This window comes from Leptopilina heterotoma, unplaced genomic scaffold (genome assembly GCF_015476425.1).
Source record: "Leptopilina heterotoma isolate Lh14 unplaced genomic scaffold, ASM1547642v1 Lhet_66, whole genome shotgun sequence".
Classification (NCBI taxonomy): domain Eukaryota; kingdom Metazoa; phylum Arthropoda; class Insecta; order Hymenoptera; family Figitidae; genus Leptopilina; species Leptopilina heterotoma.
Genome location: NW_025111153.1, coordinates 853,706 through 879,182, shown reverse-complemented (window position 1 = coordinate 879,182; position 25,477 = coordinate 853,706). Strand labels below are relative to the sequence as shown.

At 22.3% G+C, this 25,477-nt stretch overlaps 2 protein-coding genes across 2 annotated transcripts in view; one reads left to right on the top strand and one right to left on the bottom strand.

Moving 5' to 3' along the window:
- LOC122510104 lies at nucleotides 1–19,340 on the top strand. Its single transcript, XM_043624518.1, has 3 exons — nucleotides 1–333; nucleotides 10,636–13,837; nucleotides 18,415–19,340. Exons 1-3 carry the CDS (start codon nucleotides 133–135, stop codon nucleotides 18,561–18,563), a joined length of 3,552 nt encoding a protein of 1,183 aa, XP_043480453.1. The 5' UTR covers nucleotides 1–132; the 3' UTR covers nucleotides 18,564–19,340.
- Nucleotides 19,341–19,770: 430 nt separating this feature from the next.
- Nucleotides 19,771–25,477, bottom strand: part of LOC122510102 (pre-mRNA-processing factor 39-like) — a 53,421-nt gene continuing 47,714 nt past the window's right edge. The window contains exons 12-13 of the mRNA XM_043624515.1: nucleotides 24,397–24,683; nucleotides 19,771–20,523 (exon numbers count right to left, since the gene is read on the bottom strand). Of these exons, the coding sequence (XP_043480450.1) occupies nucleotides 20,226–20,523; nucleotides 24,397–24,683 (585 nt within the window). The 3' untranslated portion in view covers nucleotides 19,771–20,225. The remainder of the gene's footprint in view (nucleotides 20,524–24,396; nucleotides 24,684–25,477) is intronic.

The window sequence follows — 25,477 nt, the reverse complement described above, 5'->3', positions numbered from 1 at the left end:
GTGAATAAAGTGAATATTTTGCTCACAGCGCAACGCAATTTCAGTTTATCAGCAGATTTCGTTTTTGTTCATTTTGCCGCAGTTAAACAGCTCCTCAGTTGTCTCTTGTCTGTGGAAGGCAAAACGGAAAAAATGTCCGCTCTGCGGAATTTTACGTTTTCAATCCTTTTCTATGTTTTGTTGTTATTGCAAGGCCTATTATCGACACCTGCCAATATTCCTTTATCAAGTATTTCTGATCAACTTGTTGAAAGTGCTTTGATTTCTTTAAATGTGAATTCTCCGAATCACCGTGTTTACAAAAAAGCTGAGCTCATCAGTGCTCAAAAGACAGTAAGTCATGAATTTATTTTAAACTTTTCTGTAATACATAACCTATATATACATTTTTTGCGAACAAATTTTATTTACTTTTTTTTCATTTGTTATTCCTTTCAGTCAATATCAGATGCTAAAAGAATGTACATACCTACATATTTTTATAGTTTCGCGAGTTATTTGAAAATCTAAATTAATTTCAATTTTACAGTTTTTTTTCTCTTTTCATAGGTAAAAAAACAGTTAAAAGAAAATACGTCATTTTTAATAATCCCACTTTCTACGTTTTCGTTGTTTTAAAATAAAACAACGTAATTTCCATTTGCTTTCTTGAAAGATAAATTTTTATTTAAAAATCATGGAAATTATTTATTCTTTTTAATTTAATTCATTAACATTTTTTTTTAAATTCACTTATTTAATAAATATTTAATTTTATACATTTTATATTACGTTCTGTTTTAATAATTTTTTTTTAATAATTACAAGTACTTGTTAATATTTGTACAGTGTTTGAATTAATAGGAATTTTTTCTATTCAATGTACCTAACAATGGTTTTGTCACAGTTTAGTCACTTTTATTTAAGAGATAATTAAACAAAAGAGTTTTAAAACAAAATAAAAGACATTCGATTTTTATTGAAAAAAACTAATTAATTTTTATTTTTCTCTCTAAGATTCAATATATGAGAAAATGTTCTATTTATAGAAATTAATTTAAATTACTTATTTGTATTTCCAAGATAATTAAAATGAACTTGAATTAAATTAAAAAAATGTTCTTTATATTCACATCACATAAGAAATTACTATAATTGCAATTCTGCAAGTTAAACATTACAGTAGAACCTGTCGGAATGCAACTCAATTTTTGCTTCCTCATTTATGATGTATGTACATTGATACGAGATTCTCAAATGTCTCATTGACCTCGATAGATTATAAACTATAAAGTATTCTCATAATGGAAAATCTCATTTTTAAATTTTAATTATTGATATCTTATTATATTCATTATCTCAATACTCGTCTTTTTCTCATTTAAAATCAATAATGACAGAGGTTATTTAGAAAGAAAATATAATTCCTTTTTTCAAAATTATGAACCTTGTTTCTGGAGAATATTACTCATATGCTAATTAGAATCTTTAGTATATTTATCGCTGTTATCTAATTATCTTTATAAATAATATAAAATTCTTCTCCTTAATTCAATTATTTTGAAAAATTTTAATAAAATTCTTGTCAAAATTTCAATTATTTTTAATATCTACTAATTTCATAAAATTTTCCAAAAGAATTCTATTATTTAAACAAAATTTTAATAAAATTTTAACAGGAATTCAATTACTTACCAATTTTTTATAAATTTCTTCGCACCAATTCAATTATTTTTAATTTTTCAATTCAGAGAATTGACAAAAATAGTTCTAAGAAATTCAATTATTTCGAAAAATTTAAATAAAATTATTTTAAAAGTTCTATTATTTTAAAAAATTTTGATAAAATTCTTTACAAGATTTAGTTAATAAAATTGCAATTTTAATAAAATTTTCCTATATACAATTCAATTATTTGCACAGATAATACATTTTTTTTATGGGAATTCAATTACCTATTTAAAAAAATTTGAATAAAATTCTTCGCAAGAAATCAATTATTTTCATAAATAATAAAATTTTTCTTGAGAATTCAATAATTTAAAAAAAAAATTGATAAAATGCTTTATAAATTTGAAAAATTATAATAAAATTGGTCATAGAATACAATTATTTTCGTAAAATACAACATTCTTCCTAGGAATACAATTATTGGCAAAAATCTTTGTAAAAATTTTCGAAACAATTTAATTATTTTCGTAAAAAATAAAAATTCTTCGAAACAATTCAATTATTTAAGAAATTTTAATAAAATTCTTTTCAAAAATAAACATTTTCACAGGAATTCAATTATTTAAAATTTTTTTTTAAAATTCTTTGTCAGATTTCAATTATTTTCAATTTTTTAATAAAATTTAATTATTTTTAAAAAGTTTTTAAAAATTCTGAAAAATTCAATTATTTAAAAAAATTTGAATAAAATTCTTCACAAGAAATTAATTATTTTCATAAATAATAATATTTTTCTTCAGAATTCAATTATTTTCATAAATAACAAAACTTATCGCTGAATTTCAATTATTTTTTATACAATTTTAAATAAAATGATAGAAAATTGCATTTATTTTTTGTATTTAAATAATTGAATTCTCGGGAAATTTTCTAATAAAAATTGATTAAAAAATTAATTTCACTTAAAATTTTAAATTATAATTGACCACTTATTGAACATTTTTCGTCCATGTTAGCCGAAGTTATTAAACTTTTAAAAATCTAAAATTTTGAAAAATAAGACTTTTTTTGAAAATTTTGTTAAAAAATTTATAAGCACATACTTTTAAAAGTATCATATAACTAACTTGCTAAAAAATGCTTCGATTGACTAAATTTTGAACCTAATTCGATAAGAAATTACCAAATTATTGGTATTTTAAAAATTAAAAATTGTCGGAAATATAATTTTCTAAATTTTTTTATTTTTAAACTTTTCCTTAACTATTAAACTATTATTAACCATCTTATAGAATAATTAAAATAAATTGTTTGGACCAAGATTTAATCGTTTTTTAATATATTTATGAAAAGTTATTCTTTTTTATAAAATTAGTGTAATTAATATCAAAAAAAGGTCAAACGTCTTGGAAACAATGTCATTGAAAAGTTGTTTGTTTTTAATCAGTATTACTTAACAAATATATATATATATACATATATATATATAATTATAAAATCAAAATTAAAAAAAATAATACTCAACTTTCAATGAAAAAATAGAAAAATTTTATATTATTTCTTTAACTAATAATTATATTTCTATTATTATTATCATCTCTATGAGGAAGCGAAGTGTTCGTGAAATGAATACAAAGAGAGTTACGAAAAGATGCAACTTGGCAGCGGTTTTAATTTTGATGTAAATCTAACGATTGTTTAAAAATCTACCTATGGTTTCATGTAGGTTTATAACCTTGATTATGGCAATAACGGATTTATTAACAGATTTTGCAGAAATATAAATTTATTTTTCATATTAGTTCATGTTTATTATTTTATTAGTTCATTTTTTAGATTTGTTTCTTAGTGTGAAAATTAATAATTAAAATTTTTATTAGTTAACTTAAAAAAAGATACACACTTAAATTTTTTTAATAAAATTAAATTTTCGCAAAGTTTTATAAAAATTCTAAAAAATAAGATTATGAAATTTTTCAATTCTGTTGTTTCAAGATAATTGAATTTTTATAAACAAATAATTGAAAATTTTTGAAATAATTGAAATTTCTTTACATATTCTATTAAAAATAATTAATTTCTTTTAAAGAATGTTATTTGAATTTTTCGAAAATAATCAAGGGAAGTTAGTCACCGTAATTATAATTTTATTTTTAAAAATTTCCTCGCAATATATTCAATTATTTTCATAAATAGTAAAACTCATTGCAGAATTTCAATTATTTTTAACAGAATTTTAAACGAATTCCTCGAAAAATGTAATTATTCTTAAAAATTTTATTAAAATTCGTCGAAAGAATTCAATTATTTCTAGAAACTGTAAAAAAATTCTTCTCAAGAATTCAATTATTTCCATAAATTGAAAAATTCGTCAGACTTACTATATTCTTTTGAATATTATTTTTAACAAAAATTCTTCACAAGAATTCAATTATTTTCATAAATTTTCATAAAATTCTAAAAAAAACAATTCAATTATTTTTAAAAGTAATAAAATTCTTCGCAGAAATTCAATTATGTTTAAAAAAATTTTTTAATTCTCCTCAAAATTTCAATTATTTTTATAAATAATTAAGTTGTTCTACATAATTGAATTATTTTCAAAAATTTTAATAAAATTCTACGCAAACATTTAATTATTTTCATAAATAATAAAATTCTTTAGAAGGATTCAATTACTTTTATGAATAGTAAAATTCTTTGCAGAAATTCAATTAGTATCAAATTATCAATACATTTTAATAAAATTGAATTAATCAAATTTTCAATTATAATTATAAACAGACAAGATTATTTTTAAAAATTGAAAAATTCTTTGTTTAATTCAATTATTTTCCAAATTTTTGATTAAAATTAATAAAAAAAATATTATTTTCAAAAAAAAAAAAAAAAAATTAAAGAAAATCGTCAAAAGAATTTCATTATTCGTAAAAACTCTAATAACAATTTTTTAAGCCATTCGTAGATTTATTTATGTTTGAAATTAAATAAGTTTAAATTTGATGAAAAAACAAACCGGGAAGAATGAGGTTTGTCCTAATTTTTCCCGGTTAAAAGCGGGGAAAAAACTGGAAATTTTGTTGAACGAAAATAGTAGACACCCTGTTAATGTAAAAAAACATGAGAAATCAAATTGCCTTCCGACAGGTTCTATTTTATAATAAATACTTTCATATACAGTTTAATTTCATATTTGTTGTAAACTTGAATTCAGTATAAATTGTTCTTTAGATCAATTTAACAAAAACCTGATAAATTAAGTTTTGAAAATTTTTTTCTAACTGTAATTTCTATATTATAATAAACAAAAATATAAAAAAATCGCAGGCCTCGGATATTATGATTTTTTCGACTTTTATCGACTTATTTTAAAAAATTGCGACTTTTTCGACTTTTCTTTCAAATTTTGCGACAAAATACAATATTTTTAGTATAAAATGCTGCAACTTTTTTCGATTTTTACGCGCAGTATAAAAAATAGCTGTAGATAAATCTTTCGAAAATTATTTTTGAAAATTTTTTCTAATTAAATTTTTGAAATATACATAATTAAAAAGATTTTGAATAATTAAAATTTAGTAAAATTAATTGAAAATAAATCCTTTTTTTCAAATATTTTATTATAATTTTTGAAAATTAACTATTATAGAATTTTTATTGAAAATTTTGGAAATAATTTAATTTTTAAAAATTTTAATGAATAATCTTCAAGTGTAAATTCGATAAATAATGAAAATATTAAAATAGTTTTGAAAAAAGTAATTCTCTGACAAAGTAATTTAAAATTTTTTAAAATTTACTATTTTAGAATTTCTGAGATATTATTTATAATTAAAATTCATCAAAAATTTGATTATTTTTTTAAATATTTTTTAAAAACTCAATTATTTATTTGTTTAATAAATTTTTTTGCAAAATTTAATTATTTTAGGGAATTTTATTAAAATACGTTACAAAATTCAATTATTTTCATGAATTTTAATAAAATTTATGTCTAAATCCAATTTTCAGGAATTTTTAAAAAATTTATTGCAAAATTCAATTATTTTCAGGAATTTTAATAAAACATTTGCCAAATTTAATTATTTTAAGGAATTTAATTAAAATTCATGGCAAATGTTAATTATTTTTCAAAGATTTTACTAAATTTAAATTATTTTTTAAAAAGATTTTATCAAATTTCAATTTTTTAAAAAAAATTTTTAATTGTTATATAATTGTAAAACTATTGCATCTTTCAAAAATTACATATTTAGAAATATTTTTAAATAGTTAATAATTATACGAATTTATTTATTAAAATTTTTGAATATATTCTACCTTAATATCTTTAAAAAGAAGTTTAGTAAAAAATTGTAGAAAATAATTGAATTCTTGTAAGGGTTATAGTTTTAATTTTTAGAAATTATTAAATTTCAGAATTTGAAATTTTTTAAATTTTATTTCCTGGTTAAAAAAGAAATAAGAAGTATTTAAATATTTTATTTTTTATTATTATTATTACTTTTTCGACTTTTTTTGTTCGTTAAAGTCGATCCCAGGCCTAAAATCGTCTTTAAGAAAATTAAAAAAAAATGGATTTATTCAGTCTTTGATGACTTGCTCATAAAATTAGAGATGTATTATACATCGAGAAAGACGAAATGTTGAATTTTTGTTCAATATTGTAATGAATACTTAGTTCAGGGATGGAATTAAAATAAATAATGAATTTAAGTATGCCAGGGACAAAAAATCGTTTTAAATTCACAATTTTGCTTACCATACCATTTTTTGATATTCGTATATTCAAATTTATAGGAATTTTACCTTTTTAATAGACAACGAAAAAATTTAACCGCGTTTAACAATTTTTATAAAACTTGAAAAATAATTTTTCATACGATTTTTTATATTAATTATTATTTTTACTGTGTTTATTTCATTTACTTAAATTAAAGAACTATATTGTAATTAATTAATGAACAAATAATAATTCACATTTCATTATTATTATTATTTATATTATTATTATTATTATTATTATTATTATTATTATTATTATTAATTGGGTGAATTCTAGAAATTGAAATGAAGATTAAGAAGTAGACTAATTGTAAAAGAGATAAGATTACAAAAATGAAGAAAAATTTGTTTTACAATTTTCATTCGCTGGAGCGATAATAATTTTCTTGCAATTTTCACATCGTCTTCATAAACATGTTTTATTTATAAATAAAAGACAGTTATAACACTTTTTACTCACACCATACTCTATACAAAGTTAATTTATTTTTCTTTTCATTGAAATTTAATTATATCCGTTTCTGAACAGCAAAACAAGTATAGTTTTTCATTTATGTAAATTTCCTTTTATGTAAATTCTAAATAAATATAAAATTTAATTTTTGTGATGCAAAAAATTATTTAAATAAAAATTTAATTTTAAATGTTCCCTGAAATTTTTAGAAATTTTTATTGAATTAATTTATTAATAATTAAATTTTACAATAATTATTAAACAAAATACAATAAAATTAAATGAAGAAGAGTTTAGAATTTATGAATCTAAAAAGATATTGATTTACTCCTTAAAATTGATTTTCCTGTTATTGGCTAATTCTCAATAAAATTTGTATGTATAGCTTATAGCAACGTAGTTAAAAGAAATCAATTACTGATAAAATACGATTAAAATAAATGAGGGTTATCAGTGATTTATGTTTTTTAATTAGTAAATGATAAAACATACTAAAATTGCTTGAGTAATCTAATTATTTATTCAAAGATAAAATTGTTTGTCAATAGAACATCCCAAATCTACGCACTTACTTTCTAAGGCCTTGATAGGTATACATATTTCCATTTAAATAAAAAAAAAAGAAACAAAATAAAGATTCAAAAATCAAATGTTTACTCGCGAATAGAAGAAGAAATCATTATTTTACCCTACTGTGTTAAAGATGTATTATTGGATTACGTTTATTTATTAATAAATTCTTTCATGAAAAAAAAGGAAAAAATTTTTCAAATAGGCTTTGGTATACATTTTTTTATTTGTTAATCATTTATTTTTAATAAATTTTAATTTGTAAATTTATAAAAACTTATTTTTTGGTTAGTCATTGGCTTATTATTAATCTTAATACATATTTGCTTTTAAAAATATGTCTTACAGGTAATTATGGAAACTTGTTGAATTTAATATATTGAATACTAAGTGTTGTCTATTCGTTAATTTACATGTAAGTGTAATAATTAAGAAATTTAAATTCGACATTTGTTTTTCTAATTTCATCGTTTACTATCAGGTTTTTAAATTAAAATATACAATTCAAAATTTTTTATTTAAAAGATTAAATCTATTAAATTCCCATTCGCATCGATATTTTTAACTATATCAAGAAAATAAATTAAAAATGTTCCACAAAATTATTTTTAAGGTAATTTTTTGTGGTTAAAAAATAAATTCAGTCAGAAAATATTTTGAGCCTTTTTGAATTTTCATTTTACTCTTCATGTGTTATAATAATATTCTTTTAAGTTGTTAAATTTCAAAAAGGATTTGAATTTGAAAATTTTGCAAATCTTAATTCCGCAATGGAAAAATAATGAGTAAATATTTCTTTAAAAAAGAAGGAAAAGAAGTTATTGATGTTTTCGATTACAGAACAAAAAAACAGTCCAAAAAGTCCAGATCGAAAAATCCAAGAAAAAAAGTCCAAAGTACAAAAAAACCAAAAAAAATAATGAAACATGTAAAAAAGCCACGTTTTTACTTTTTACGCTATAATTTACATAAATAATACAATTCTTCACAAAAATTCAATTATTTTCATAAATAAAAAAATTTCTAGAAAAATTTCAATTATTCTATAATATTTTGAAAACAATTATTCCAAGAAATACAATTATTTTCAACAATTTTGATAAAATTCTTTATGAAAATTCAAATATTTTTTTCAATATATAATTTCATTAAAATTACTCGATTAATTGAATTATTTTCAGAAATTTAAAATGTTAAGTTTACCTACTTTCGATTCACAGTCATTGAAATGAGCAACTCAAAAAAAAGGACAATTTAATTCAAGGCAACCATTTAAATTTTTATATTTCAATTATTTTCATTGGATTTTTAATTTCTTTGAACTTTTTGACCAAGACAAAAAATAAGTCCAAAGTGAAACTATTTTTTTTTTGTTTTTTTGGATTTCATTTATTTTGTATTTTTTGTCTTAGACTTCTTCAGGCTTCTCAGTCTGTCCCCTATTTCCCTAAAAGTTCCCTTTTTTTACTTTTGGTCCCTAAACGTATCCTATTTTGAAAATTTCCCCTATTTTTTTCGTCGCAGGAAATCAATTATTTTCAATAATTTTTAAGTAATTCTGCAAAAGAATTCAATTATCTTGATAACCAACAAAATTCTTCCCATAAAATCAATTATTTTAAGGATTTTTAATGAAATTCTTTTCCAAAATTCAATTATTTTGATAAATATCAAAATTCATCACAAGAATTCAATTATTGTCAAAAATTTTAATTAAATTCTTGGCAAAATTTCAATTATTTAAACAAAATTTAATAAAATACCTACTTTGCACGAATTCAATTATTTTTATAAATTTTAATGAATATCTCGTCAAGAATTCAATTATATATACAAATAGCAAAATTTTTCGCCAAAAATTCAATTATTTTCAAAAGTTTAAATTAAATTCTTTACAAAATTTCAATTATTTTCAAAAGTTTTTCGTAATTCAATGTTTTTAAATATTTACTATTTTCATAAAATTTATCAACAGATTTAATAATAGAAAAAACTTGTTGATACAGTTCTACGAAAATATTCAATTATTTTCATAAATAATAAAATTTCATTTACGAATTCAATTATTTTCATCGCAGAATTTCAAATATTTTTAATACAATTTTAAATAAATTCCTTGAAAAATGCAATTATTATTAAAAATTTTATTAAAACTTGTGGAAAGAATTCAATTTTAAGAAACATTCAATTATTCAATAAAACAATGAAATTCGTTGCAATAATTCAAATATTTTCATAAATAACATTTAAATCGTCGCAAGAAAATCAATTATTTTCAAAAATTTTTAAGTAATTTTGCAAAAAAATTCAATTAGCTTGATAAACAACAAAATCGCATAAATTCTTCCCATAAAATCAATTATTCTAAGGAATTTTAATAAAATTCTTTTTCAAAATTCAATTATTTATATAAATATGAATATTCATCACAAGAATTCAATCCTTCTAAAAAATAATAAAATACTTTGCAGAAATTAAATTATTTTCAAAATTTTTTAAAAATTCTCGTCAAGAATTAAATTATCTTTATAAATAGATAGGGAAATTCTTCTCATGAATTAAATTATTGTCAAAATTTTTTTAAAAATTCTTCTCAAGAAGTCAATTATTTTTTAAAAATTTAATAAAATTCTTCAAAAAGTTTTCAATTATTTTCAAAAATTGTTATAAAATTCTTTAATATAATAAATTTCATTAAATTTTTAATTAAATTTTTTCAAAAGTTGTTAATACAATTCTTTGTAAAAATTAAATTTTAAGAAACATTCAATATTATTTATTTTTGTACCTATTAAATAATTGATTTCTCGTAGAATTAAATTATTGTTTTTCGTACTTTTAACTAACAATTCTGAAGAATTAATTTTTTTGAAAATGTTTAATTGAATAATAATTGATGTCTAATAATTTTTAGATTAAATCAGAATATTCTTTAGGGTCAGGGAATAAGTTAAAGTTGTGTTTGGAAATCAGGGAAAAATAAAGTTAAATTTTTGTGGCAACCCTGTATAAATAAATGATATTTTCATCTTTATTTAACCAATTTTTATGGTCCCCTAAAAGTGTCCCCTATTTTTTAATTTTCAGTCCCCTATTTCACTGTTTATTTTCGTTATTTTTGTTTTAAAGTTTAAATATTGAATTTAAAAACATTGAAGATTCTATGTTTATTACAGTTCGAGCCGCCCTTCGTAATCTATCAACTTGTCCTGAAACTTGATCCAGTTTGTAAAGAAGAGACATGTATGCCCGAAACATGCAGCATCGAAATCAAGCAAGACGACCAAGGATCCACTGTCATCAATTATTCCTCAATTCTCTGTTTGAATCTCGATCCCTATGTGCCTCCTCCGGTATTCTCGCCGAATGTCGAGACTCAACCCACAGATCAGGAGGTGATGGAGTCCCTGGAGAAGCAAATGAAGGATAATTTGAGTTTCGATCACGAAGTTCAGACATCCGCTGATCACAACGATCGTCCTTTCATTGCAGTTCCCGCCTCAAAGTCGCACTACTGTCCCGGATGTCCCTACAATCTCAATCCAAATCTTCCAGGTCTCGCAGCTTTCGGAGAGCAAATTGTCAATTCGATGGACGAATCATTAGCCGGTGATTATAAGCACAAAGTCGTTCAAGTCCTGAGAGTCTCGCGATCCGTTCCCCCAAACGCCAATGTTGTCCGATACGAACTTCTTCTCGAAATAGGAGAAACAAACTGTTTGAAAACAAGTCACGTGGAACGATCACAGTGTGTGTTGCATGCAAATATTCCTGTCAGAACGTGTCAAGTGACTCTCGAGGAGAAACCTTGGCAGAAGAATAGTCTCAGAATTACGAAGAACAATTGTACCGGCACGACCCTTGAGAACGAGTTGAATGTGAGTCTTGGTCCAAATTCAGCGGTCGAACTTTTCGAATCGCCAAATAAAGAAGTAGAAGAGGAAGTGAAAACCGAATTTTATGATCAAGTGGCACAGGAAGGGAAGTATAGTACTTATGAAACAATGATTGATCAGTACTTTGAATCACCTGGATTGAATCTGACGATAGAACGAGATGATGGAACTGTTCAAACTGTTGTCGTGGAGGAGCCCTCGAAAAAGGTTGCGATAAAAAAAGATTGCAATATGCCCGAAAAGTCGAAAGGTTTTGTTGACAAAGTCAAAGAATTCGATGCCTTTTTAGAAGGTTTTGATGTACCCCTAAAGGAACCGAGTTCAACGCCAAAGGATGATCGGATTCCTGTCGAGGAGGAAATTATCAAACCCATAAGAATCGAGAATCCCGAATCAATTCGAGTTCGACGCGATACAAAAGAGGATTTAGTGAACGTTCGCGATGAACTATTGGAGAAGAAGCTAGCGAGGAAAGTCGTCACCCTTCTCGACGATGAGGATTCAGATTCGATGAAGGACGTTGTCATGAAGGTTTTAGACGCTAAAAAAGAAAAGCGAAATGGGGGTAATTTTTATCTGAAGCTAAAAGTCGCGACGACGACATGTAACGAGGCAGAACTGGACTTTTTTGATGAACGATCCTGCCTCAAGGATATTGTCTATCCGATCAAGGTTTGTAAAGTTCAGTTCTCGACCGATGAGAAGAATCCGTTAAAGGACCTGAAGATTATTCAATCGGAGTGCTTAGAGTCCGAAGCTAAAAGTAGACGGCGCAGGGAAAGAGTCGGTTCTGCGAAACCTTTAGACGTCAATGATTCGGATCTTCAAGGTTTCGTTAACATGGCTTTAGACAATTACTCCCAGAATCTAAAGAAAACGTACGAACCAGTAGTCGTGAAAGTGATCAGTGCCAGTGTTCAAGTCGTCTCGGGGCAACTCTACACAATTAGGGCCCAACTCGGCGAGAGTAATTGCGCGAAAGGAACAAAGGGGAACTGTCTCTTTAAAACAGATGGCGAATCAGAGGAATGCGTTTTTAAAATTTGGTCCCAACCCTGGACAAAGAAGGCTCCGGAAATAACCTACAAATGTGGTCCCGAGAGAAGGAAGCGACTAGTCAAGAGGGAAGTACCTCAAAATATGCCCGGATCTGAGAGACCAAAAAATGTGAATGATCCGGAAATTAAAAAATACGCGGACTTTGGTTTGCAGAAGTATTCGCAGAATTTACAGAAATCGTATGAGCCGCTGGTTGCCGAGGTGATAAGCGCCAGTGCTCAGACTGTTGCGGGAACGATCTACAAAATAAAAGTGAAATTCGCCGAAAGTAATTGTGCGAAGGGGACAAAGGAGAATTGCCTCTTGAAGACGGACGGCGAATCTGAAGAGTGTCTTTTGGAAATTTGGTCCAAGCCTTGGGAGGATAAAGGCAAACCGCAAGTCGATGTGAAGTGCGGTCCCGATAGGAAGAAAAGGTCCCTACGCGGTCAGAACTATAGTCAAAAAATGCTCGATATGTTCAAAGAAGCTAGAGAGGAAAGTACAAAACTGAACTCCGATCAATCGTTCCAAAAGGTCGAGGAAGCAACTGATGAATTCCAGGGTGAAGGACAAGGACGACTCAAAGGTCAAGGCTATCAACAGAAAATGATGAAACAGTCCGAAGAACTTAGAAAAGAACAAGAAACATTCGAGTTGGAGTCGACGATGTTTCAGGATTTCGTTCAGAGCTTCCAAAAGGTTTACACGAACAATTCGGAAAAACAAAAGCGGTTCAAAATCTTTCAGCAGAATTTAAAAACAATCGATGAATTAAGAAGACTGGAGCAAGGCACAGGAGAGTACGGAGTGACAATGTTCGCCGACTTGAGCCACGAGGAATTCCGTTCCACATATTTAGGCCTCCGACCAGATCTGCATAATGAAAACGAAATTCCGTTTCCAATGGCGAAAATACCGGATGTCGAGCTGCCGAGTGAATTCGATTGGACGACAAAGGGAGCGGTGAGTGAAGTGAAGGATCAAGGATCTTGTGGATCGTGTTGGGCCTTTGCGGTAACAGGGAACATTGAGGGACAGTACGCAATAAAACATGGAAAATTAGTGTCCCTCTCGGAACAGGAATTGTTGGACTGCGATAAATTGGATGAAGGCTGTAACGGTGGATTGCCTGATTCGGCGTACAGAGCAATTGAATCGCTGGGAGGTTTGGAGCTTGAGAGTGATTATCCCTATGATGCGGAGGTGGAGACTTGTCAGTTTAAGAAATCCAAGGCCAAGGTTCAAGTAGCCTCCGCGGTGAATATTACTTCTAATGAGACACAAATGGCGCAGTGGCTCATTGAAAATGGACCAATTGCAATTGGAATAAATGCCAACGCGATGCAATTCTACATGGGCGGAATCTCACATCCTCCGAAATTCTTGTGTAATCCGAAAAATTTAGATCATGGAGTTCTCATTGTTGGCTATGGTGTTCACAGTAAGTTTTACCAATTTTATTTAGTTTTATTCAAAAAATTAACTTCTGCTGACGCCAGAGTTATACATTATTAAATGTGTCGATTAATAATTATTTTTTGAGAAAACTTTTTTAGGTTTTAATAAACAACTTCTTCTTTACTGGTACAGGCCTCGAACCAGTGAAATTATTATTTTCAAAATACGGACTTTACGGACTAATTACTGACAAAAATATAATTATAAAATAATTGAGTCAAATAAGAGAACACTTTACTCAAAACTATAAATTAAATTTGGATAACTATAAAATTCTATCAATTCAATTATTATTTTCAACAATTTTTAACTAAAATTCTTCTTTAAATCGATTATTTTCAATAATTTTCAAAAAAGTTCTTTGACAATTTTCAAATCCATTATTGTTTACAGTATTCAATTAAACGAAAACTTTTTCTAAAAAATTAATTTCAAAATTCAATTATTTTTAAAAATTCAAGCTATATTGTTTTTAATATTCAATTATAAATCTAAAATTTTAACTAAAATCCATTTTTAAATCAATTTTTATTAAAAATTTTTCGAGAATTCATTTAATTAAATACCAACATAAATAATTTGTTGAATAATTAAAAACTTCTTGAAATTCGATTCTTGGAAAGAATTTTATCAACAAAATTAAATTTTTTTAGCGTTCTTCTATAAATCCATTATTTTTAATAATTTACAATATTCAATTTTACAAAATTTCGATTATTCTGAAATTCTTCAATTAAATATAAATTGGAAAATAAAAACATCAAATAACTATAAAAAGAAATTCAATTAAACTTTTTCAAAATAATTAATTCTACAGAATTATTAGTTAAAAGTATGAAAATTCAAATTTTCAAATATTTTAAAATTTTCATCATTTTAATTCAATTATTTATTATTTTCTAAAATTTTCAACTAAAATTCTTCTTTAAATCAATTATTTTTAATAATTTTTGAGAAAGTTATTTTTTGAGAATTTTTAGATCCATTTGTTCACAATTCAATTTCACATGAAATTTCAATTATTCGTAAATTCTTCAATTAAATATACAATTAGAAAATAAAAACTTGAAATAATTTAAAAAAAAAATTCAATTGAACAGTTTGGAGAAAAATTTTATTATTTTTAAAGATAAGTGAAATTTTTTCGAGAATTTTTTTTACATTTTTGGACATAATGGAATTGTATTCACAAATTTTAAATAATTGAATTCTTTTCATGAATTTCAATAAAATTTTTAAGAATAATTACATTTTTCGAGGAATTCGATTAAAATTGTATCAAAAATAATTGAAATTTTGCGATGAGGTTTATTATTTAATGAATATAATTGAATCCCTAAGAAAAATTTTATTATTTACGAAAATAATTGAATCCCTTTAAAAATTGTATTATTTATGAAAATAATTGAATTATTGCAAAGAAATTTATAAAAAATTTGTAAATAACTGAATTCCTGTGTAATTTGTATTATTTCATAAAAATAATTAAATGTTGGCGTGGAAATTTATTAAATTTTCCTTAAATAATTGAATTCTTTTGGAAAATTTTATTAAAATAGTAGATATTTAAAATCATTGAAGTGAGGAAAAATTTTGAAAATATTTGAAATTTTGCACAAAAACTTTATTATTTCTAAAGAAATTCGAAATTTTGACGAGAATTTTAATTAATTATTTCTAAAAATTGACGATATAATGCTTTTAATATTTAATTATAATCTAAAATTTTAACTGAAATCCATTTTTAAATCAATTTTTATTAAAAATTAAATTTTTTTAGCGTTTTTAACTAAAAGTCTTCTATAAAACCATTATTTTTAATAATTTTTAAAAAAGTTCTTCATTGAGAATTTTCAAATTCATTTGTTTACAATTATTCAATTTTACAAAATTTCAATTATTCGTAAATTCTTCAATTAGATCTATATTACAAAATAAAAACCTTAAATAATTTCAAGAGTTTTATTAAAATTTTTGGAAATAATTTAATTTTCGAGAAAAATTTTAATATTTTTAAAGATAATTGAAATTTTTACGAGAATTTTTTTTTACATTTTTTAATATAATTGAATTGTATTCACAAATTTTTTAATAATTAAATTCTTTCGACGAATTTCAATAAAATTTTTAAGAATAATTACATTTTTCGAGAAATTTGATTTAAATTGTATCCTCACTTAAATGATTTTCAATAACTATTTTAAAAAAATTTTCAAACCTCATCACAAAATTTCAGTTATTATTTATTCAATTTTAATCGAATTCCTTAAAAAATATAATTATTCGTAAAAATTTTATTAAATTTCATCAAAAGAATTTAATTATTTAAAAATTTGTTGATAAAAGCATTATAGGTATCCTGAATTTTTAGAAATAATTGAATTTTGAAAAGTTTTCAAACTCAAATCTTAGAAAATTAAAATTTTTTAAACAAACAATTCTGTAGAATTAGTTAATCGAAATTTTGTAAAATTAAATTGTAAACAAATGGATTTGAAAATTCCAAAGAACTTTTTCAAAAATTATTAAAAATAATAGATTTATAGAAGAATTTAATTTAAAAATGCTAAAAAAATTTAATTTTGGAGAAATTACAATAAATTTCAAAAATTCAAATATTTTCTAGAGTAATTAAATTCTTCTTAGGAATTCAATTATTTTCAGAAATAATAAAACTCATCTCTGAATTCCAATTATTTTGTATTACAATTTAAATCGAATTTCTCGAAAAATGTAATTATTCTTAAAATTAATAAATTCTTAAAAAAAATAAATCTACAGAATTGTGAATGAAAATTATTATGAAAATAATAATAAAATAATATTTATTATAATAATAATATAATAATAATAATTATTATTATTTTCATAATATTTATTATGAAAATTTATTATTATTATTATTATTATTATTATTATTATTATTATTTTTTTATTTTATTTATTATTAAAATTTCAAAAATTCAAATATTTTCTAGAGTAATTAAATTCTTCTTAAATTCTTCTAATTCCTAATTCTTTCTTCGAAAGAATTCAATTATTTAAAAATTTGTGAATACAATTCAATTATGTTAAAAAATGTAAAAAAAATTCTCGTAAAAATTTCAATTATCTTTAAAAATAATAAAATTTTTCTCCAAAACTCAATTATTTCCAAAAATTTTAATAAAACTCTTGGAATTATTTTCAATATTTTGTTTCTATTCAATGATTTTTAAATACTATTTTAATAAAATTTCCCAAATAAATTCAAATATTTAAAAAAATATTGATAAAATTCTGCGGAAAAATTTAATTATTTTCATAAATAATAAAAATTTCACAGCATGAATTTTTAGAAATAATTGAATTTGGAAAAGGTTTCAAATTAAAATTTTGAAAATTTGAATTTTCATAATTCACAATTTTCATAATAAATATTATGAAAATAATTATTATTATTATTATTATATTATTATTATAATAAATATTATTTTATTATTATTTTCATAATAATTTTCATTCACAATTCTGTAGATTTATTTTTTTTTTGAAAATGTTATATTTAATTTCTCATGAAAATTATTTGAAGTAAAATAAAAAAAAAAATAAAAATAAAATAAAATAAAATAAAATAAAATAAAATAAAATAATAAAAAAAAAAAAAAATAAATAAATAATAAAAAAATAAATAATAAAATAAATATAAAAATAATAAATAAATAATAAAATAAATAATAAATAATAAAAAATAATAATAATAATAATAATAAATAATAAAATAAAATTATTTGAATTGAAGAATTTCCGAATAATTGAAATTTCACCTAAAATTGAATTGTAAACAAATGGATATAAAAATTCTCAAAGAATAATTTTTTCAAAAATTATAAAATTTTTATTATTAAAAATAATTGATTTAAAGAAGAATTTTGGTTGAAAATTCTAGAAAATAACAATTGAATTGAAATGATGAAAATAATTTTGAAGAAGTTACAGTAGCAATATTCTTATAATATAAAATAATAATGATTTTATCACTGGGCCATCTTTAATTATTATAAATTATTATAATTTGTAGTTTTAAGTAAATTGTTTTATTATTAATATTTGACTAGGACTGGTTACATTTTTGTCAGTAATTTTTTTTATAAACAAAAATATCGGAAGATTTATTATTAAAATTATTATTATTATTATTATTATTATTATTATTATTATTATTATTATTATTTCACCTTTAATTTTAAAATTTTGGTTAATGGCATTGTGGGAGAAAAAGTGTTTTTGTGGTTGACTTTTCATTTAAAAAGAAGAGAATATTTTGGTTCGGGATTTTTTGGAAAATGAAGATGAAGGAATCTTGACACGCTCTCTTTTCGGAGTTTTACAAAATTTTTCTAAATAATTATTGAAAAAATTGTTTAAACAATAATTGGAAGAAGAGGTTTCGGAAATTAATTTTCATCTTCAAAGGATAAAATATTTCGGTTTTTTTTTAAAAGTTTAATTGAATTTATTTTTAAGTTATTGTTTTATATTCAATTGTCAAATATGTAATTTTAATTTTTTTAATTTCAGCATATCCAATTTTCAAAAAGACACTCCCTTATTGGAAAATAAAGAACAGTTGGGGACCACGATGGGGTGAAAAAGGATATTACCGAGTTTATCGTGGAGGAAGTACCTGTGGATTAAATCAAATGGCTTCTAGCTCAGTAGTCATGTAATTAAGAATCTCCAAAAACGTCTTTATTTACTTGTAAACGAGAAAATCAAAATTAAGTCACACTTTTATCATTTTTAATTTTTAACAATAACAATATATATGTGACTTATTGAAGATTTTTTTCTCCTACTCATAAAATACTTACAAGAATTTCTTTATCAGTTATAGAAAGAAATTTTGGCTCTATAATGACAAATAATCGACAATTTTCATTAAAAATGAAAAAGAAATTTGTAGTGATATAAAGCTCTCTAATTTTATTCAAAAATTGTTAATCTTAATATAATATATTCTAAAAAAAATTCGACTATTGTAGGATATTTAGATTTCATAACAAAAACGACATAAAATGTCAATTTTCATTTTTCTATTTCTCAAGTCGAAAAAATAATCCTAGTTTTCTTGATAGAAAGACTGATTTTACAAAAAAAAAGTCTTTCTTTAAAAATTTCCCTCTTTGATTTTTTTAATTTTGCACTTTTTTTGCATCAACTTTTTTTACGACACAAAAAAGATGAAAGAAATCTAAGAGGGAAATATATAAGAACAAAAATTTAATAAAAGTTACAAGATATTAATTTTTATATGTTAAAAATTTGATACTAATAAATGTTCAGGAAAATGAAAGAACAAAAAAATATTCAGGTGTTTTGTTATTTTTATTGAAGGCGAAATTATGCGAAATATATAGATATTTATTTTTTGTTGAGTATTTTTTATCTGTAATTCATTTGCATTTGTAAAACGTCAATTTGTAATAAATCTTGCAAGATTTAAATGTTATTTTATTTTCTGAAATAAAACTAAATAAGTAATGGAAAGCAAAATCAATAAATGTTTCTCTTTTTTTTTTGTCTCAAAATCACTGGATATTTTTATTTCACCTTCAAAAAATGGCTTATTTAAAAAAAATTTTTATAATTTTTATAAAAACTTTTGTCACACAAAGCTGTATTATTTATTTTTTAAAAAATTACTTTTGTCGCAAAAAAAGTTTTTCTATAAAAAGAAAATTTTTTAAGATTAATAAATATTTTATTTATAGTTAATGCAAAAAATAAACAAAACCTTTTTTTTTTAAGTCAAAGTTCTTTATGAAAGGAAAAATTAAAAAAAAACATTGACAATTTTTTTTTTAAAACATCTGACGACTTTTTTTTCACCCATAGAAAATTGATCAATTCGAACAAAAAAAAAACATTTTTCTTTTCGGTATGTCACTGTTTTTCAAGGTCGCAATATTAATATTCTGAAAAAATCCAATCTTTCAAAAACTTATTTCATTGTAATGTATACATCAAAACGAAACAATGTAAATTCTTAATAAATGTAAATTTGTAAATTTAATATAATGAAAAATATTAACAAATTTGAAAATGTTCTATTTTTTATTGTTTATCGAATAGAATTTTTTTTTGGCTATTCTTGCATTTTTTTTTCTAAATAATAGAAAAAGTGGATTTTTAATTTCTCTCGCTCTCTTTCTCTCTCTCTCTCACTCTCGCTCTTTCTCTTTTTTTTTATGAAAAATAAGATGAAAAAATTACGGATAAGTGTTTTGTCGGATTGAATATTAAACAGCTGTGTAAACTTGTGTATGTAAAACTCAGAGAATGTACAATGAATAATAAATGAAAGGACACGAACACTATGAAGAAGATCCTTAATAGTAATTATAAGATCCCCATTGATTGTAAGATCCGTAAGCTTGAGGTCCACCTTGGCTGTACTGCCAATTTTGATAATTCGCGTAGTTTGGATCTGAGGGCGGTGGATACTGTTGGTATCCCTGTTGATAGCCGCTTTGACTGCCGTATTGGCTACCTTGGAATTGCTGTTGAGATTGATAGGGACCGCTTGGACCGCTGCTGTATTGATAGGAAGATTGCGAGCTGATTGAAGGTGGCGGCGGTACGTTCGATGGATCGCCAGATTTCATTTTTTTCGGTGGTGATATATCCCTAAAAATTTTAAATACAAATCATTGTTGATTCAATTCAATTACGTTGAAATTTTTTTAAAAATTCTCGTCAAAATTTCAATTATCTTTAGAAATATTAAAATTATTCGAAATTCAATTATTTTCAAACATTTTCATACAATTCTTGCATTCTTGGCAAAATTTCAATTGTTTTCGAAAATTATCCTCCGTAAAATGATTTTCAATATATATTATTTAAATAAAATTTTCCAAAAGAATTCAATTATTTAAAAAAAAAAAATTGATAAAATTCTACGTAAACATTTAAATAATAAAAAATTCACCGGAATTCAATTATTTACAATTTTTTTTATAAATTTCTTCGCAATAATTCAATTATTTACATAAATAATAAAATTTTTACAAAGATTCAATTCTTTTCGTAAATACAAAAATTCATTTTAGGAACTCAATTATTTTCATAAATAATAAAACTCATTGCAGAATTTCAATTTTTTTTGATACAATTTTAAATTAAATTCTTCGAAAAATGTAATTATCAGGCTTCACAGTCTGTCCCTTATTTCCCTAAAAGTGCCTTTTTTAGTTTTGGCCCCTAAACGTACCCTATTTTGAAAATATCCCCTATTTTTTTCTTTTATCTTTTAATGATGAATTCACACCAAATTTAGCAAAGTGCCGTTGAAAAAATTTTCAATTGGAAACTTTTGTTTTGAAAGTTTCAAATCTTGAAATTTATGATCGATGATATTTTTCATAAAATTTGTAAGATTAGTATTTTGGTGAAGTCAAGTCTCAATTATATGTTTAGAAGTTGATTGTATTTTAAATTCTTATAATCTACACAAACTTTTTATGATCTACATTATTTTTAAAAGACAATATTCATCCCAAGAATCCAATTATTTTTCAAAAGTAATAAAATTCTTCGAAGAAATTCAATTATTTTTAAAAAATTTAATAAAATTTTTCAAAAAGTTTTCAATTATTTTCTAAAATTGTTATAAAATTCTTTAATATAATAAATTTCATTAAAATTTTAATTAAATTCCTTAAAAGAAATTAAATATTTTCAAAAGTTGTTAATACAATTCTTCGTAAAAAATTAAATTTTAAGAAACATTCAATATTATTTTTTTTGTATTTAAATAATTGGTTTCTCGTAGAATTAAATTATTGTTTTTCGTACATTTAACTAACAATTATGTAGAATTAATTTTTTTGAAAAAGTTTAATTGAATAATAATAATTGATGTTATTCATTTAAAGTAGAATTTTAGTTAAAAATGAAAAAAAATGATTGAATATTTATTTTAAATAAAATTATTGATGTTTTCAAATAATTTTACTTTTGAAGGAATTTGTAAATAAATTTAATAAAACATTTTTTTGAGTATCTAATAATTTTTAGAGTGAATCAGAATATTCTTTAGGGTTAGGGAAAAAGTCAAAGTTGTGTTTGGAAATCAGGGAAAAATAAAGTTTAATTTTTGTGGCAACCCTGTATAAATAAATAATATTTTTATCTTTATTTAACCAATTTTTATGGTCCCCTAAAAGTGTTCCTAAAAATTTGTTGATAAAATTCTTTATGAGAATTGAATTTTAAGAAACATGCAATTATTCAATTCAGACCCATTACTATTAGTTACAATAACTTTCTTTTTGATAATTATTTTTAAAAAAATATAATTTTTCGAAATATAATTCTTCAAAAATACGATTATATTTCAAAACAATGTTGAAAAGTGATAACATTAAATTCTTTCTAATATAAAATTTATTGCAATGAAATTTTACAAAGCTTTTAATTGTTTCGATTTTTTAATTTTCTTCGGGAATTCAATAAATTATCTTTGAAAAATTTTATTTACAATTTTTCAAAAACCTAATTTTTTTCTACAATTTCTACATTTTGAATTATTCAAAACTTCAATAATTTTTGTTAAACAAATATTTAAAAACTTATTGTTATTTATTATAATTGTAATTTATTTCAAATTAATTTCAATGTAAAATCTTTTGAAATTTAATTATTTCTAAAAATCGCAACTGTAATTTTTCCAAAAATCAATAATTTTTTATAACTGTTGAATAAAATTATTCAAAACTTTAATATTTTTTAAAATAAACATTTAAACATTATTAGTTTTTTACAGCGATTAAAATGTTAAAAAGATTTCAATCAAAAAACCTTTTAAAATTTAATTAATATATTTCATAAAATTCCTGTTATAACGCTTCTAATGTACAATTATTTTTCAAAATTTTAAATGATATTCTTTATTAAATCAATTCTTATTAGAATTCAAACGATAATCGAATTATGTAAATACATACATTTTTTCTAAAATTTAATTATTTTCCAAATTTTCAGTTACAATTTTTCAAAAAATACAATAATATTTTCAAAAATAATTTCATAAAGTAAGAAAATAAAATTCTTTGAAATATAAAATTTGAGAAAATTTCTTATTTTTTCAATTTTTAAAAATTATTTTCGGCAATTCAACTATTTTCAAAAAAAATTTAATTACGTTTTTTTAAAAACCTCATTTTTCAGAATTTCTAAATAAAATTTTTTAAATTTCATTAATTTTTGTTTAATAAATATTTGAATACTTATTGTTATTTACTTGTCCACCAGGAATTAAAATTTTAAAATACTTTCAATGTAAAACTATTTGAAATTTAATTATTTCTAAAAATTAGAACTTTAATTCTTTCAATTCTTAAAGTATTTCCTAAAATTTTAACTGATTTTTTTTCAAATCAATTCTTAACAAAAAGTTGTACGAGAATTCAATTATTTAATTACAGAAATAATTGATTATTTCTGAAAATTGCAACCGTAACTCTAGTTATGGATTTTTTTTAATTTGAGAAAAAAAATTAAGAAACTATTTAAGATTTTTAATAATTTGATATTATGAATACTTTGTATAAATTTTTTATAGTCCTGTAAAAATGTTGTTATTGTCAAAATTTTAAGGGAATTAATTTCACTAAAACACTAATCCCTCTTTTTACAAATTGTCAAAATTTTTGGAGCTGTAAAACAATTTGGAATCTAATTTCACGTGAGGACAGAATATCTCGATTATCATTATATAATAAATAATAATAATAAATAATTTTTTAACTATGTTTTAATTTCAAATCTAAAGTAATTTAATTCTTGCATATAATTTTATTAAAATTTTTGAAAATAATTAAAGTCTTCTAAAGAATTTTACAAAAATGTTTTAAAAATAATTGAATTTCGTCAAGAAATTTTATTGAAATAGTACTGAAAATAAAAAGTTAACTCCTTTGAAGAAATTTTTAATTTATGAAAATAATTGAATTCACGCGAAGAATTTAATTAAATGTATAAATGTATGTATAAAACATATAATTTACAATATCTGAAAAAGTAACAAAGCTAAATGTTCAATTTTACTTGACATTGTGATTCTTGTCGATTTGAGAAAATTATAAAATTACGTCTGACATAAATTTACATGACCTTGTAAAATGACACAACCTCGATAAATTTACTGCTCGTCTTGAAATTTTATTCGTTAAATATCATAAATGAACTCTTTTTGTGAAAATAATTTTTTAGTTCTTCATTAAATCTTCAACCGCATTTTTTTCAATATACTATTAATTGTTTATTGTTAACACTTTGAAATGCAATAATAATTAAAGGGAAATAAATATTTTTAATAAATTCAGAATTATGTAAATTACCTCTAATATAAATTCCGTTCAATTCAAAAAAATAAAATTAAATTAACAAAAAAGTCAAATTAATTTCAATTTCTTCAAATTTGAATAAATAAATAAATAAATAAATAAATAAATAAATAGAAAAAAGAAATTTAAAATAATATTTTGTAAAACTTACGATTTACTGTCGTCGTTCTTAGCCTTCTTTCTTTCCTTTGCTTGCTTTATACATTTTTGGAATTGTTCGTGCGCCTTGAGAACCTTTTGAATATCGGGACTAAAGTCCTCGAGGAATTCAACTTTACGTTGAGCAAAAAGAACTCGTTGTTCCAAGTCCGCATGTTCTCTATCGATAAACATATCCATGTAACCAACAATTTCTTGTGTGTCCACTGGATTCCTTTGTAGACCCAAGTCTATCAATTGCAGATATAATCTTGGATTTTCCTTGTCTTTATCTGCAGCCTGTAAAAGACAAAAAATAATTTTTTTTAAATAAATTTAACCAATAATTTATAAAGATATTTAAATTTTTACAAGAATTTTTTTTTATCATAATTGAATTTCTGCGAACAGTTTTATTATTTATAAAAATAATTGAATTCTTGAAAAGAATTGTGTTAAATTTTTTTTAATTAATTCAATTCTTGCGACACGAATTTTATAAAAATCTTTTTTAAAAATTGATATTTTTCGAAAAATTTTATGAAATTTTTTATTTTTAATAATTGAATTCCTGTAAAAAATTTATTATTTATGAAAATAATTGAATTATTTCGAAGAAATTTATTTAAAATTTTGTAAATAATTGAATTCCTGTGAAATTTTGCCAAAAATTTTATTAAAAGTTAGAAAAATAATTGAATTTTGATGAAGAATTTTATTATTTATAAAGATATTTGAAATTTTGACAAAAATATTTTTAAAAAATTTTTAAACATAATTTAATTTCTGCGAAGAATTTTATTACTTTTCAAAATAATTTAATTCTTTCTAGAATTTTATTCAAGTTTATAAAAATTATTGAATTTCGGTGAAGAATTTTATTATTTATAAAAATAATTGAATTCTTGAAAAGAACTTTGTTGAATTTTTTTCTAAATAATTGAATTCTTGCGACGAATTTTATGAAAATCTTTGTAAATAATTGATATTTCTCGAAAAATTTTATGAAATTTTGTATTTTAAATAATTGAATTCCTGTGAAAATTTTATTGCTTATGAAAATAATTGAATTTTTCCGAAGAAATTTATTAAAA

What these genes read in the sequence shown, in the direction of transcription:
- LOC122510104 (XM_043624518.1), top strand. Translation starts at nt 133, where the DNA reads ATGTCCGCTCTGCGGAATTTTACGTTTTCAATCCTTTTCTATGTTTTG. An exon ending in TCATCAGTGCTCAAAAGACA is followed by an intron (nt 334 to 10,635) that starts GTAAGTCATGAA and finishes TGTTTATTACAG; the next exon opens with TTCGAGCCGCCCTTCGTAAT. An exon ending in TGTTGGCTATGGTGTTCACA is followed by an intron (nt 13,838 to 18,414) that starts GTAAGTTTTACC and finishes TTTTAATTTCAG; the next exon opens with CATATCCAATTTTCAAAAAG.